This window comes from Vicia villosa, linkage group LG1 (assembly GCF_029867415.1).
Source record: "Vicia villosa cultivar HV-30 ecotype Madison, WI linkage group LG1, Vvil1.0, whole genome shotgun sequence".
NCBI classification, from domain to species: Eukaryota; Viridiplantae; Streptophyta; class Magnoliopsida; order Fabales; family Fabaceae; genus Vicia; species Vicia villosa.
In genome coordinates this window covers 249,808,994-249,824,357 of record NC_081180.1, presented here as the reverse complement: position 1 = coordinate 249,824,357, position 15,364 = coordinate 249,808,994, and the positions used below count along the sequence as shown (strand labels likewise).

General features: G+C 39.3%; 1 protein-coding gene and 2 long non-coding RNA genes across 4 annotated transcripts; 2 read left to right on the top strand and 1 right to left on the bottom strand.

The window, feature by feature from the left end:
- Positions 1 to 617: 617 nt before the first annotated feature.
- LOC131599030 (receptor-like protein EIX2) lies at positions 618 to 1,682 on the bottom strand. The gene has a single exon (XM_058871549.1). It carries the CDS (start codon positions 1,680 to 1,682, stop codon positions 618 to 620), a length of 1,065 nt encoding a protein of 354 aa, XP_058727532.1.
- Positions 1,683 to 2,531: 849 nt separating this feature from the next.
- On the top strand, positions 2,532 to 4,974 carry LOC131645136 (uncharacterized). Its single transcript, XR_009296883.1, has 4 exons — positions 2,532 to 3,013; positions 3,825 to 3,979; positions 4,053 to 4,256; positions 4,581 to 4,974. It is a non-coding gene; the product is annotated as an uncharacterized LOC131645136 (long non-coding RNA).
- A 7,725-nt stretch (positions 4,975 to 12,699) lies between these two features.
- Positions 12,700 to 15,142, top strand: LOC131645135 (uncharacterized). Of its 2 annotated transcripts, none has more exons than XR_009296881.1 (4): positions 12,700 to 13,181; positions 13,993 to 14,147; positions 14,221 to 14,424; positions 14,749 to 15,142. It is a non-coding gene; the product is annotated as an uncharacterized LOC131645135 (long non-coding RNA). The 2 variants fall into 2 exon arrangements; XR_009296882.1 differs by having other exon boundaries at positions 12,700 to 13,914.
- Positions 15,143 to 15,364: the final 222 nt, after the last annotated feature.

The following is a 15,364-nucleotide window of genomic DNA, read 5'->3' as shown; positions in this document are numbered from 1 at the left end:
ATACTAAATTTTTGTTTAGAGACAATATGGCTAAGAATAATGTGCTTTGATGATCTCATTGCCTTAGAATATGGTTAGTGAAAGAGAAGTTAAAATTTAAATTAAAATATTTTGAACAAAAAATAATCGAAATTAAAATTGTCTATCACTTTTATCTATCGTTATAGATTACAGAAATAGTATGTACTTTTTTTAGATTTCTTGTTGAACCTATGACTTTTATGTAAGTTGTTTATAACTTATTTCATTAAGTAATTCACGATTACACTCCTACAATACAAACACATCCATATTAGTCCACAGGCAAATATTTTCGATATTACACTTGGAGAACCTGATTTATATGATGTTAGTCTATTTTCCTATAGTCATAAAATCTATTTGCCTATAGTCTGAATTGGAAACATCTGAGCTATGGCATGCAAATTGGATGATTCATAATCAACAGTAGCAAATCAGATTTAATACTAAAATACAAAATATAGATAGTTTTATGGGTAATCATTGCTTAAGACATACAATTTTTTATTCAAATTCATAAACACCAAGAAAATATTGGAGACAATATTTGTTTCTTCTATTTCTTGAAGCACAAACGCAGCAAACACATGGTTATGTTACTGGGGAGGTAGTTGAGTGCGAAACTTCCTCTGCAATTTATTATACGTGACAATTACAGTGACATATATCCGATCTTCCATGTTGTTTAGAAAACGGAAATATGCATGTCTCCATGATGCAAAGAGTAATATGGAGCCCCAAAATCCAGTGAAAAATCCTGCAATCATGGTTATGTAGAATGGATTGATACTCAAGCCCTTTCTGGTGTCTTCATGGTTGCTATCATTTCCATTCTCTTCTTTGTGCCTGCAATGTGTGTCCTCCAACGAGCTGTTTCTGTTTTCCTGACATTTTTGTGCGAGTGGATAGCCACAAAGGAGTGGATTACCCACGTAGGATTCATTGCCGAATGTCGCAAACTGTTCCTCCCATGGTAGAAGTTTCCCAGACAGAGTGTTGTATGATAAGTCCAAAACTTCTAGGGAAACCATATTAACCATGGTAGTGGGAAGGCCACATGATAATTGATTCCTCGATAAATCCAATACTTCCAAGTTTTCCAATTCACCAATATTGGAAGGAATAGAACCCACCAACTGGTTCCCCGACAAATTTAACGAATGCAAATGAACTAGCTTTGTAATTTCAACAGGAATGCCTTGTGTTAAAGAATTTGACGACAAGTCAATCATTCTTAAATATTCAATTACAAATGAACTCTGAATAGACACATCATATCTTTTAAGTCGAACACGAAATGGATATTTTCTATTTAGATATATAGAAAGACTTTCCTTAATTGTATGAAAAATCATATAGGATTTCTCATTTACACTTTCATCCGTAGCCATTGCAGGAAATACACATCTTGGAATCTCCCCCTTCAATTGATTCTCTGAAAGGTCTAATAACCGTAAAGACTTGAGTTGGCATAACGTTGTTGGGATACTTTCATCAAAGGAATTCCTACTCAATATGAGTGTCTCTAGGATCATCATTTCAGTACCAATCCAAGATTGTATTGACCCCGTTAATTGATTCGACCCTAGATCCAAAAATGTCAAAAAATGACAATTTCTTAAAGTGTCGGGAATATGTCCTGAAAAATTGTTGTTGTACATTGTCGCACGCTCGCGAAAAATGAACAGAGTCGCCACCAATATATTTATCCCATAAGGGAAAGGAATATCAGAAAACCTAGGAAAGGAAGGAACAGGGTCTTGCGACCAGAGAATCAAGGTACGGGAGTCGGTTACGCGAGGGGAAGGTATTAGCACCCCCCACGCCCATCGTACTCGATGGTATCCACCTATGTTTGTTTCTATCTAAAGGGTGTGTCTAATGTCTATGTCTAAATGCGAAATGAATGCAAAATGTAGGGAAAATAAAAGTTGTATGATGCAAAATAGTACAAAAATCGAATTTAAAGGACTATTTATTTTTATGGTTTTTTATGACAAAAATACATGATTTTAATCAAGCAAAAAGAAATGAAATAAAAGCCTAAACTATTATTTTTTATGAGCCTTTTATGAAAGAGAAAAGAATTCTAAATTAAGTAAAAAGACTAAACAATTAGTTTAAAACTAATATTTGTGATTATTCTTTTTTATGTCAAAAATTATGTTGAAGTCTAAAAATGAAAGGAAGAAAATTAGCGTTTTTATCATCTAAAAGAAATAAGAAAAAATCTAATTAAAACCTAAAATACTAATCAAACAAAATGGAAACAGGGGTGTGTGTGATTAAAATGATGGTGTAAGTAGCAGAAAGCGCAGGCCTAGGTCTGGCCCAAAGAAGTTTTTTGTTACAGTCTTTCTATGCCAAAAATGGCAATGGGCCAAACAGGGGGTGAGGTTAGCATTATCAGGCCCAACTTGTTTTGTCTGATCCACTTTATTGAATGTTATCCAAGGAAAACAAATAAATGATAAAAAAAAAAAATAATAAAAAAATAGAAAAATGGATGAACGAAATTGGGAAAGGAATTAGGTTACCTCTCACGCTCTTCTCTCCTCACACCTCTGAGCAAGCGGCGGCCGGAGATTTTGTCTTCTCCGATCAACCTCCTAATCGTCGCTACACTCTCCCTCTCGTCTATATTCTCCGTCTCAAACTCGAACTCTCCCTCAAACATGAACGGCGACGGCGATACTTCTCCTTCTCCGATCGGAAACAAGTCGCGAGTACCGATTGACCTCCCTGTCCTCGTCTCTTGCAATATCTTCTTCTTTGTGTTGTTGTTCGCAGAGATGTTTGTTGAAGGTCGTTGCGGAGATGATGATTGTGCGATTCTCAGGTTTGGATGCAGAATCGTGAAGTGGTGAAGATTTGATGGATAAAGAATCGGTGAAGGTTGATGATGGAGAGGATTACGACGATGATTCACGAAGGAGGTGGAGTGCGATGATGAAGAGGTTGATGAAGATTCGGTTCTCGTTTTCAGTTACAGGTTCGTTCCAGTGCTTTTTCGGTTATCAATTCTCCTTCTCCTTTCTTTCTGTTATCGTCTTGTTGTGTTCTTCTGTGTGGTGTGAGAACTGAGGGATGTTGAGAGTTGTTGTTCGTGTGGTGTGAGGGCGAAAGATGAAGTTGAAGGTTGGTGGTGAAGAAGGTGTGGCAGCGTGATGATGAATGTTCAGAGAGTGAAGGTTATGGAGAAAGATTGAAGGAGAAGAAAGAGAGGTTGCAGAGAATTATGAGAGAGAAGGAGGTGGTGGAGAAGGTGTGGCAGCGTGATGATGAATGTTCAGAGAGTGAAGGTTATGGAGAAAGATTGAAGGAGAAGAAAGAGAGGTTGCAGAGAATTATGAGAGAGAAGGAGGTGGTGGTGAAGGGTGTATGAGGTGTGAAAATGGCGTCCTTTGAATTGTGGAGGGAGATTGATTTATATAGAGTTCATGAGAGGATGTGAGCCATTGGATTGGTGAGAAGCGGTTAGAGAATCTAAGGGTGGAGATTGAGCGGTTATAAGTTGGTTAGAGTTCTGTTTTGGTTAGTTAGGAATTCTGTTAGGTTGTTATAGGTGGTTAGAAAATTCAGTTAGGAGCTGAGTTATGTTAGTTTGTTGTTAGGGATAGTTTAGAACATGGCTGAATGATATATGATGTGTGTATGTATGCTGAACTTGTTTCTTCATATTCTTTTTTGGATGCGGATTATGGAAAGTAGAATGATCCTTTGAGGTATGCCGTCCAAGTGTGTTTATTCAGGGTTACTGACTGAACTTTATATGAGATATTGATCATGGTTGATGTATGCAGGTATGTTGAAGCGCGGTTTGTGAATGAATGGAGCTATGAGTATCGAACTATATTGCAGTCAATTTTGGTTTGTGATGTATGGATTGTTTGCTGCATCATAGTGGGACTGTGGTTGCAGGGATGTATTTGACGGCAAACGAACGGGGCTGTAAAGTGTATGTATGAACTGTGTCTGTTCTGGTTTTATTCTGTGGATGCAGGGCTGATTGGTTTATTTATTTGATGCAGGCTGCAGTGTGTTTTTTGTATATTTCGGAGTCGACTCAGTTTTAATTGCTGGAACTGGGGAGCGTTTGCAGGGACCATTGTAGCGAGTTCTTTTCCTTTATATTGCAGGGAACCGGTGCTTCAGATGGATTTGGCTCGGCTGCGAATTACACTTGAGTGTGAACTGGAATGCTGAATGCTCGCATGAATCTTATTGGCGAAAAGGTTGGTAAGCTAGTAGTGAATGCATTGGTCAGTACCTTTTTTGTTTAGCGTGAATGTTGGACTGGGGTTTGTACTGGACTGGTTTTTTTGTGTGGATAGGTTAGCTTGGCTATGCTTAATGTGCAGGTCTTTTGTTTGAAGGATTTAATTGTGTACAGGGCTGTTTTGGTTTTTGACAGTTGTGGTTAGAAAAATGTTATGAAGTTAGAAATTGTTATGGGATTAATGACTAGAAGGGCTTGTTATAATGATGATGTTGTACACTTGAAATTTACGATTTTTTTCTGAATGATGAATGCTGAATTGATATGAAAACTCATGTAGGAATTGCATATGGTGATTTTAACGGTACGGCATATGTAGCAAGTGGTAGAAGTGGGACTGCAGGGACAGGTTTCTAGAGTTCAAATCCAGTCAACTTGATCCATGGTCAACAGCTGATTTTATTGTTATTTCATTTTGTAGTATATATTTTTGTAATGGGTATTGATTTTGAAAGGGTACTTGTGGTGAACTTGAATGAATTTTGGATGAAGATATGTATTTATGTGTGTAGCTCGATGAAGCTTGCTTGGACACTTATATGCTATTTTTTTTTGTGTAATTTCCTTTGAGGTAACGTACTGTAACAAACGGATCTCATGAGGAAATGGATTTCATTGCCATGGAATAGCGAATGAATATTGTAAAGAAATTCTCTTTTATTCCTTTTTTCTAACTTGCGTTAATTGGAAGTTCAAATCTTTTCATCTCACATTCAATCTTGCCATACCCAAATGAATCAATAACATCCATGAGATATAAATGAGAACAGGCTTGAGGTGGACTTTGGTCAAAAGTCAACCTCCCATGGTTGACTTTGACCAAGAAGTCAAAGTTAAGACCAATAACCTTCTTGGTACGATGCTCTAGTATTTACATGCAACCTCCGATTCTTGCTTGACTAAGGGTAGAGACTTATATCACAAACGAATCAGTTGAAATCCCTCGAATGTTGAATGGAATCTAATTGAACCCTTGATCTTTGAATCCTTGAGGAGATCATATGCATTTGGTGCTCTTGAAAAATCTTGATGAAAATGTCATTGTGGCTTGATCACTCTGGATGAAGAGGAGAACCTCAAAACCCCAAAGAACCCTAGTCCTTCAGAATCCTTGATCCCTTGTCAGATTATTGATTAATGCATGCATGAATTATGTTAATGCCCTAATGGAAAGATGTGAGTGAAATGCAAAGTTTAAGCCAGTTAGAAGTAAAGGGGTGGGACAAATTTGGGATATGACAGCTGCCCCTATTTAATCGTCTTAAACCTAAAGGTGAGATTGGCGCTAGCCTTTCGAGCATTCAAGGTAGAAGAAGATTAAATATCAAAGTGCCAGAAATTTGTCCTGAAGAGAAGGTGGTGTAGATGTTATCTTTATTATTTGTTTGATATCTGCTGGGGAAAGAGAAATTTTTCGGCTTTTCTGGTGGAAGGATTTATAGTGAGCAATTGGATGAACGGTGATAGCTTGTAACGTAGCCTAGGTGCCAATACAAGGTTCTCAAAGGAAGCGGTTGCATGAAACAATGACTGAAAAGATAAGATCTCGTGCGGTCTACGACTCAACAACGACTCGACATCAGGAGAGGATCTTGTGCGATCTTCAGGACTGAAAGGAAAAGATCTCGTGCGACCTATGACTCAACATCGGGGTGAGAAATAACAAACTCATGACTCAAAAGAATTGAAAAAGACGAGGATAAGGTCGTCAGACCTACGATCCATGACTCGAGACCAGGGTAAGATCAACGGACCTACGACCCACAAGAATGAAAAAGATGAGGATAAGGTCAACGAACCTACGATCCACAGGAAATGAAAAAGATGAGGATAAGGTCAACGGACCTACGATCCACAAGAATGAAAAAGATGAGGATAAGGTCAACGGACCTACGATCCACAAGAATGAAAAAGATGAGGATAAGGTCGACAGACCTACGATCCATGACTCGAAACTAGGGTAAGATCAACGGACCTACGACCCACAAGAATTGAAAGAAGGGATAAACATCAACACTGGGGTTGGAGGACATCAACGCTGAGGTTGGAGCGTATCAACACCGAGGTTGGGGAACATCAACACTGAGGTTGTGAAAAGGACAGGCGTCGACACTGAGGTCGGGGACATCAACACTGAGGTTGGGACAAGAAAAGATAAACATCAACACTGAGGTTGTGAATGAAGATTGGCATCGACGCGGAGGTCGGTGAAGGAATGACGTCGACACTGAGGTTGTGACGAGAAAAGATAAACATCAACACTGAGGTTGTGAATGACGATTGGCATTGACGCGGAGGTCGGTGAAGGAGTGATAGGCATCAACACAGAGGTTGGACAAGGAAAGGATAAGCGTTAACACTGAGGTTAAAAAAGGGAAGGTATCGACACTGAGGTCGAAGGAAGAAAGACTTAATATCAACACTGAGGTTGGAAATTAGTCTTGAAATGGTTTGCCAGGACGGAAGGCGAAGGATACACAACAAAAAGTTTTCCCGTACGAGGGAAGAGATCACGGAGACTAGTCACGGCTAGACTCGATCAAAAGACATAATCACGAAGATGTTGATGCTTGCGAAGCATAAGAATTACATTAATCCCTCAGGCCACAGGCGGGGTGTAACTCTTCAAGAGTGGCAATCGTTCGAATTACCACACACCAAGTATGGTTATTCAAACGATTGAAAAAATGAGATGGGTTGAATGCCCACCCTCATTCGCACTCTAATTTTCACGCAGCACACGGGAAATAACCTTGGAGACAACGATTCTGACGAAGAAAGACAGGAGAGAGAAGATAAGATTTCCTTTGGGGATTGAGAATACCAGGTATTGGCACCATGGTTTGAGGAGGTTTGTGGTGTAGTAGCAGATATCAGTCGGAGTTTGTAAGGGCAACTTTTTATGTGGGTAAGTATTGTTGTCTTGATTGGGGGATGTTGTATTATCTGGCTTATGCTTTGTATGCATGTTTGAATTTTTCTATGGCGTAATGATCCGCTTTGACGGATATGCTACGCTTTTGAAGATGCAATGTTATATGCAATGGATTCTATATGCAAAGTGCCAAATAAAGGTGTTAGAATGATGGAGAAGCATGCTTATTGGGGTCCGTTGCTTGTTGTCTTGAGATGTCATTATGAATCGGTGTTGGAAACCTTACAGTACCAAAGATTATTGGCAACTGCCTTGAGGGTTGGAATGTAGCTTTGCTGGGGAGGAAGTGACTTCATCTGACTGACTTTCCCTACATCTTGAATTGCTTGGGGATGGTGAATTTGAGGAGATTCCCTCAATTCACCATGTTGAGGACGAGAAATTCAGGTAAGGAACTTGGATTAAGGAGGTAGAACAAATCCTAGGAGAAATAAACTCCTATACTTGGGGAGAGACCAAGGTTCCAGGAGAAATAAACTCCTATGATCGGGGAGAGACAATACAACTCAAGATTTTGCTCCAAGCTTCACGACCCATGAAGGAATTCTCCTCAAAGAGTCCTTGGAGAGATTTGTCAAATCTCGACGTAATTGCCCCAGATTAATTGACCCCAAGAGAGATTCCTCGACTTGATTGCCCCAGATTGATGGAAACTTGAATGGATGTCTCAGTTGACGGAGTCTTCGCACAACTTGCCCCTTGGAGTAATCAGCCTTTGAAGTGAACGGCTCATGGAATCGATCAACTTTTTCTGCAGTCGTTCATTGTTTGATCTTCCTTGATGTCAAGTGTTTGTTCACAAGTAAAAGATATTTGTTTTGAAGATGATAATCCTAATGCAATGCTTATGCTAGCTTCGAGATCAAAGTTATTAAAACAAAGTTGTGACATTCAGTGCTTGAATTATTTGTCATATCGATATTAACATAAATGGTAAGCAAACATCTAGGAGTCGGTTTTACACAACTTGCTTTTGAAATAAACCCTGCTTCAATTAGGTCTTTTAGGGGTTGTAACGTGGCCTGGTTCACGGTTTTAGAAAGAAAGGATTTAAGGCTCAAAGTCTAACCTAACCCACCCATTCTTCGTGATGTTCTCCAGTCCTAAGTTCAACTTAACCTGATACGAGCACTCATCCTTCAAGAGGAGTTTGAGATGATTGAGGAATCGATGAAGTCTTCTTGGACATGGTAGTCACTCACTTTCTTTTTGGTGTCTGATCACACGACTTCGTTCCTTTGATGAGGATCTTTATGTTGTAATTCTCGTTTTTCGCTTCTGCTTTGCCTTTCTTTTCTGTTTCCCTAACTTTTTCCTGGACAAATTCTTTTGAATTTTATTTTGGAGTCCAGCGGGATGCCCTAATTTTGCCTAAGTCACTTGTTTTCAAGTTGTTGACTTAGCGGGTTTTTTTTTTCTTTTCAATCCTTTCTTTTTGAATAAGTCGTGTGATCCTGAATCTCTGACTTGTGGGAGTGATTGTGACTGCCTCATTCTTTGATTGATGAGGGATTACCATTGTGGTATTGACTTTTCTAAACCTTTTGAAGGATAACCATTGTTGTATCCTTGGATGCAAACTCTTGATGAATTTTGATTGCTCGATCAGGTTAATTGAACGCTACCCTGCCCCTGGGTTAAATGTGAGGTTTTTTTTTTTTTTTTTTTGTATAGAAAAGAAACTCCTACTTCAAGGCTCAAAGGGGTTAACGATGGTCTATCTCCCTTATATCTCCAGTGTTTGGGGATTTGAAACAATGCCTGTACATCCTCAGCGGGGTTTTATTCAAAAGCACATGATTAAAGATTTTTGCAATTATTATTTTTTCATCATTCTCCTTTTGATATTTTTTTTGCTTAAACCAGAGTTTGATATCGATAGACAGAAAGATATGAGTGAACACGAATAGATTGATTCGAAACTAGCATATGCAGTGCATTTTTTTTTATTGAAAACAAACAAGTTTTACATGGAAAAACATTTAACAAAACAAAGAAAATTACAAATGAAAATGCAGAAATGAATTGATGATTGCCATTGTTGAGGAGGCTTGGCTCCGTCTGGACTTGTTGATCTTGAATACTTTTTGCGGTTCTTTTCAAACACTTCAGGTTACTTCAAAAGAAAATTTCAACAAAGTCACCCAAGAGATGTAATTTTTTGCCTTACTTTAGGGATTCGAGCAATGCGAGTGATGCAAAGCTCAAGATAAGAGTACGTCTTGCTTATCCCTCGTGCGGGAGCCCCATGAACCTTTCAATTTATGTGAAGACCATTTGGAGTGAATGATATCGCTTTGGAGTCGATGAGATCTTGGACTTTGTGTTTCAAAATATTACAATCCTCAGTTGAATGTCCAGATGTCCCAGAATGGTATTCACACTTTGCATTTAAGTCATATCCTTGAGGAATCGGTGTTGGAGGGGGCTTAGCCTCCCTTAGTTCGACCAAGGATTCATTGAGTAAATGAGAGAGCAGTTGACTATAAGTCAAAGGAATCGGGTCAATCTTTCTTGGTGGTCTTCTCGGCCTTCGTGGTCCTTGTTGTTGGTAATTTTGGTGATAGTTAAGAACATGAACCTGAGGGTAAGCAGGGAGTTCCTCTTCTCCATTCTCTGGGGTTGCATTTGTTTCACTTTTCTCTTCTTCAGTGAATTCAGGAACATTGACCATATCTTGGATTTTACCCATCTTTAAAGCATTTTCAATTCGTTCTCCTACGACAACCAAACTTGAGAATTCGGAGGAAGCACACCCAATCATCATGTTCAGATAGGGATCTTTCAGAGTATTCTTGAACATGTCTACAAGCTCTTGTTCCAAAAGAGGAGGTTGGACTCTGGAAGCTAATTCTCTCCATCTTTGCGCATACTCTTTGAAAGACTCATCAACCTTCTGAGTTAAACTTTGGAGTTGTAGTCTAGTAGGAGCCATGTCACTGTTGTACTTGTAATGCTTGAGAAAAGCCTCTGCTAACTCACCCCATGTGCGGACATGAGTTCGTTCAAGTCGTGTATACCATTCAAGGGATGCCCCACTTAGGCTATCCTGAAAGAAGTGCATTAGAAGCTTATCATTTTCTGCATACGGTGCCATCTTGTTGCAAAATGCCTTGATGTGACTCATCGGACAAGTGGTACCCTCGTATTTCTCAAAACTGGGGACTTTGAACTTAGCAGGAATTCTGATATCAGGCACTAGGCACAAATCAATAGCATTTAATCCTGAGGAGCTTCGACCTTCTAAAGCCTTCAATCTTTCTTCCAAGAGATGAAATTTCCTCTCATTTTCCTCAATTGGGAACTTGAAAGCTTCGAGTTCAGAATCGTTCTCATGGTGTAAATCCTCCTTGTTAGGAACTTCCGCAGGCACAGGTTTTGATCCCCCATTAGTAACAGTAGTCGGAGTACTATTAGCCAATTTAGCAACACTTTGTCTGAGCTCTTCTTGCCCCTGAATAATAGAATTGAGAGTCTCCAAGAGTTGGGTCATCCTCTCCCCCATAGCACCCATATCCTTACGAAGTTCAGCCTGATTTTGTTCAAGACGGTCCATGATTCTCCTCTGATTAATCCTTGTATGATACGAATGTAGGGAAGTCAGCTTTGATGATGAAGCAGAAATCTGAAGAAGGGACCCCAATTAGCTTCTGATATGGAACCATGAAATGCAATATGATGTGAATGCAATGTTTCATTTCCGAGGAATTCTAAAGTCTTTTCACACATTCTTTCATTTTCTTTTTTGGAATCAAAGCTTCTCTTTTTTTTTTTATAGAATCTTTTCTTTTCTTTTTTGCTTTTCTATTTCCTTTTTTCTTTTTGCTTCTTCTTTTTTTGGAAGTAGACTTTAGAATTCCTCACAAATGATGTGGATAAAGCGATGATGTTATGCAATGCAAAAGCATGGGATCAAGGTCCATATAATCTTGGTAACCACCGCACAATCCTCTGAATAACTGATGTGAAACCTCTATACAGGCCAAATGTCACAGGATCAAAGGTTCGACGCCTTTTTAGAATACCAAAATATCAAGCACCATGAGAACAGACCAAATAAAGGTCCGACCTCAACTCTGAAGAAGCAATGGTATGTAGGAGTCAAGGTTTCCTGTCCCACCCCAATCTCACGGGTATGAAGTCTAGACACGGACAAGTGGTCCCTAATGGTCACTAGGGTCTACAGTTCCCATGGGGTACAAAGTGTTTGAGGCAACAAGCGTGCCAGACACAGTGTTCCATGAAAGAACCTCGCCCAGTTGTGGTACCCCACATCAACTCGATCGTAGCAAGAGCTACGGGAGCCAACATGAGCATCCATGCTAATCCTAGGTGTCACTTGGCCTGGGTAGTGGGCCTTTTACCTCAAAAACCCCCCACCTGCAAAACAGAACAAAAGACCCCAAGGAACACAGAATATAATCCATATGCATGATGTGCAAACAGAAATAGACATGATATGCAAGCAGAAAATAAACATGCAAACATATATACAAGATATAGACATAAAGCAAGTAAACACCCAGTAAATAAACAAACAAACGCAGGCTAGGATCGACTCACTAAGGATGGACCAGCAACAGGTCTAGCAACATCCCCAGCAGAGTCGCCAGCTGTCGCACGCTCGCGAAAAATGAACAGAGTCGCCACCAATATATTTATCCCATAAGGGAAAGGAATATCAGAAAACCTAGGAAAGGAAGGAACAGGGTCTTGCGACCAGAGAATCAAGGTACGGGAGTCGGTTACGCGAGGGGAAGGTATTAGCACCCCCCACGCCCATCGTACTCGATGGTATCCACCTATGTTTGTTTCTATCTAAAGGGTGTGTCTAATGTCTATGTCTAAATGCGAAATGAATGCAAAATGTAGGGAAAATAAAAGTTGTATGATGCAAAATAGTACAAAAATCGAATTTAAAGGACTATTTATTTTTATGGTTTTTTATGACAAAAATACATGATTTTAATCAAGCAAAAAGAAATGAAATAAAAGCCTAAACTATTATTTTTTATGAGCCTTTTATGAAAGAGAAAAGAATTCTAAATTAAGTAAAAAGACTAAACAATTAGTTTAAAACTAATATTTGTGATTATTCTTTTTTATGTCAAAAATTATGTTGAAGTCTAAAAATGAAAGGAAGAAAATTAGCGTTTTTATCATCTAAAAGAAATAAGAAAAAATCTAATTAAAACCTAAAATACTAATCAAACAAAATGGAAACAGGGGTGTGTGTGATTAAAATGATGGTGTAAGTAGCAGAAAGCGCAGGCCTAGGTCTGGCCCAAAGAAGTTTTTTGTTACAGTCTTTCTATGCCAAAAATGGCAATGGGCCAAACAGGGGGTGAGGTTAGCATTATCAGGCCCAACTTGTTTTGTCTGATCCACTTTATTGAATGTTATCCAAGGAAAACAAATAAATGATAAAAAAAAAAAAATAATAAAAAAATAGAAAAATGGATGAACGAAATTGGGAAAGGAATTAGGTTACCTCTCACGCTCTTCTCTCCTCACACCTCTGAGCAAGCGGCGGCCGGAGATTTTGTCTTCTCCGATCAACCTCCTAATCGTCGCTACACTCTCCCTCTCGTCTATATTCTCCGTCTCAAACTCGAACTCTCCCTCAAACATGAACGGCGACGGCGATACTTCTCCTTCTCCGATCGGAAACAAGTCGCGAGTACCGATTGACCTCCCTGTCCTCGTCTCTTGCAATATCTTCTTCTTTGTGTTGTTGTTCGCAGAGATGTTTGTTGAAGGTCGTTGCGGAGATGATGATTGTGCGATTCTCAGGTTTGGATGCAGAATCGTGAAGTGGTGAAGATTTGATGGATAAAGAATCGGTGAAGGTTGATGATGGAGAGGATTACGACGATGATTCACGAAGGAGGTGGAGTGCGATGATGAAGAGGTTGATGAAGATTCGGTTCTCGTTTTCAGTTACAGGTTCGTTCCAGTGCTTTTTCGGTTATCAATTCTCCTTCTCCTTTCTTTCTGTTATCGTCTTGTTGTGTTCTTCTGTGTGGTGTGAGAACTGAGGGATGTTGAGAGTTGTTGTTCGTGTGGTGTGAGGGCGAAAGATGAAGTTGAAGGTTGGTGGTGAAGAAGGTGTGGCAGCGTGATGATGAATGTTCAGAGAGTGAAGGTTATGGAGAAAGATTGAAGGAGAAGAAAGAGAGGTTGCAGAGAATTATGAGAGAGAAGGAGGTGGTGGAGAAGGTGTGGCAGCGTGATGATGAATGTTCAGAGAGTGAAGGTTATGGAGAAAGATTGAAGGAGAAGAAAGAGAGGTTGCAGAGAATTATGAGAGAGAAGGAGGTGGTGGTGAAGGGTGTATGAGGTGTGAAAATGGCGTCCTTTGAATTGTGGAGGGAGATTGATTTATATAGAGTTCATGAGAGGATGTGAGCCATTGGATTGGTGAGAAGCGGTTAGAGAATCTAAGGGTGGAGATTGAGCGGTTATAAGTTGGTTAGAGTTCTGTTTTGGTTAGTTAGGAATTCTGTTAGGTTGTTATAGGTGGTTAGAAAATTCAGTTAGGAGCTGAGTTATGTTAGTTTGTTGTTAGGGATAGTTTAGAACATGGCTGAATGATATATGATGTGTGTATGTATGCTGAACTTGTTTCTTCATATTCTTTTTTGGATGCGGATTATGGAAAGTAGAATGATCCTTTGAGGTATGCCGTCCAAGTGTGTTTATTCAGGGTTACTGACTGAACTTTATATGAGATATTGATCATGGTTGATGTATGCAGGTATGTTGAAGCGCGGTTTGTGAATGAATGGAGCTATGAGTATCGAACTATATTGCAGTCAATTTTGGTTTGTGATGTATGGATTGTTTGCTGCATCATAGTGGGACTGTGGTTGCAGGGATGTATTTGACGGCAAACGAACGGGGCTGTAAAGTGTATGTATGAACTGTGTCTGTTCTGGTTTTATTCTGTGGATGCAGGGCTGATTGGTTTATTTATTTGATGCAGGCTGCAGTGTGTTTTTTGTATATTTCGGAGTCGACTCGGTTTTAATTGCTGGAACTGGGGAGCGTTTGCAGGGACCATTGTAGCGAGTTCTTTTCCTTTATATTGCAGGGAACCGGTGCTTCAGATGGATTTGGCTCGGCTGCGAATTACACTTGAGTGTGAACTGGAATGCTGAATGCTCGCATGAATCTTATTGGCGAAAAGGTTGGTAAGCTAGTAGTGAATGCATTGGTCAGTACCTTTTTTGTTTAGCGTGAATGTTGGACTGGGGTTTGTACTGGACTGGTTTTTTTGTGTGGATAGGTTAGCTTGGCTATGCTTAATGTGCAGGTCTTTTGTTTGAAGGATTTAATTGTGTACAGGGCTGTTTTGGTTTTTGACAGTTGTGGTTAGAAAAATGTTATGAAGTTAGAAATTGTTATGGGATTAATGACTAGAAGGGCTTGTTATAATGATGATGTTGTACACTTGAAATTTACGCTTTTTTTCTGAATGATGAATGCTGAATTGATATGAAAACTCATGTAGGAATTGCATATGGTGATTTTAACGGTACGACATATGTAGCAAGTGGTAGAAGTGGGACTGCAGGGACAGGTTTCTAGAGTTCAAATCCAGTCAACTTGATCCATGGTCAACAGCTGATTTTATTGTTATTTCATTTTGTAGTATATATTTTTGTAATGGGTATTGATTTTGAAAGGGTACTTGTGGTGAACTTGAATGAATTTTGGATGAAGATATGTATTTATGTGTGTAGCTCGATGAAGCTTGCTTGGACACTTATATGCTATTTTTTTTTGTGTAATTTCCTTTGAGGTAACGTACTGTAACAAACGGATCTCATGAGGAAATGGATTTCATTGCCATGGAATAGCGAATGAATATTGTAAAGAAATTCTCTTTTATTCCTTTTTTCTAACTTGCGTTAATTGGAAGTTCAAATCTTTTCATCTCACATTCAATCTTGCCATACCCAAATGAATCAATAACATCCATGAGATATAAATGAGAACAGGCTTGAGGTGGACTTTGGTCAAAAGTCAACCTCCCATGGTTGACTTTGACCAAGAAGTCAAAGTTAAGACCAATAACCTTCTTGGTACGATGCTCTAGTATTTACATGCAACCTCCGATTCTTGCT

Excerpts from the sequence above, each read along its gene's own strand:
- LOC131599030 (XM_058871549.1), bottom strand. The coding sequence starts at position 1,682 with ATGTACAACAACAATTTTTCAGGACATATTCCCGACACTTTAAGAAAT.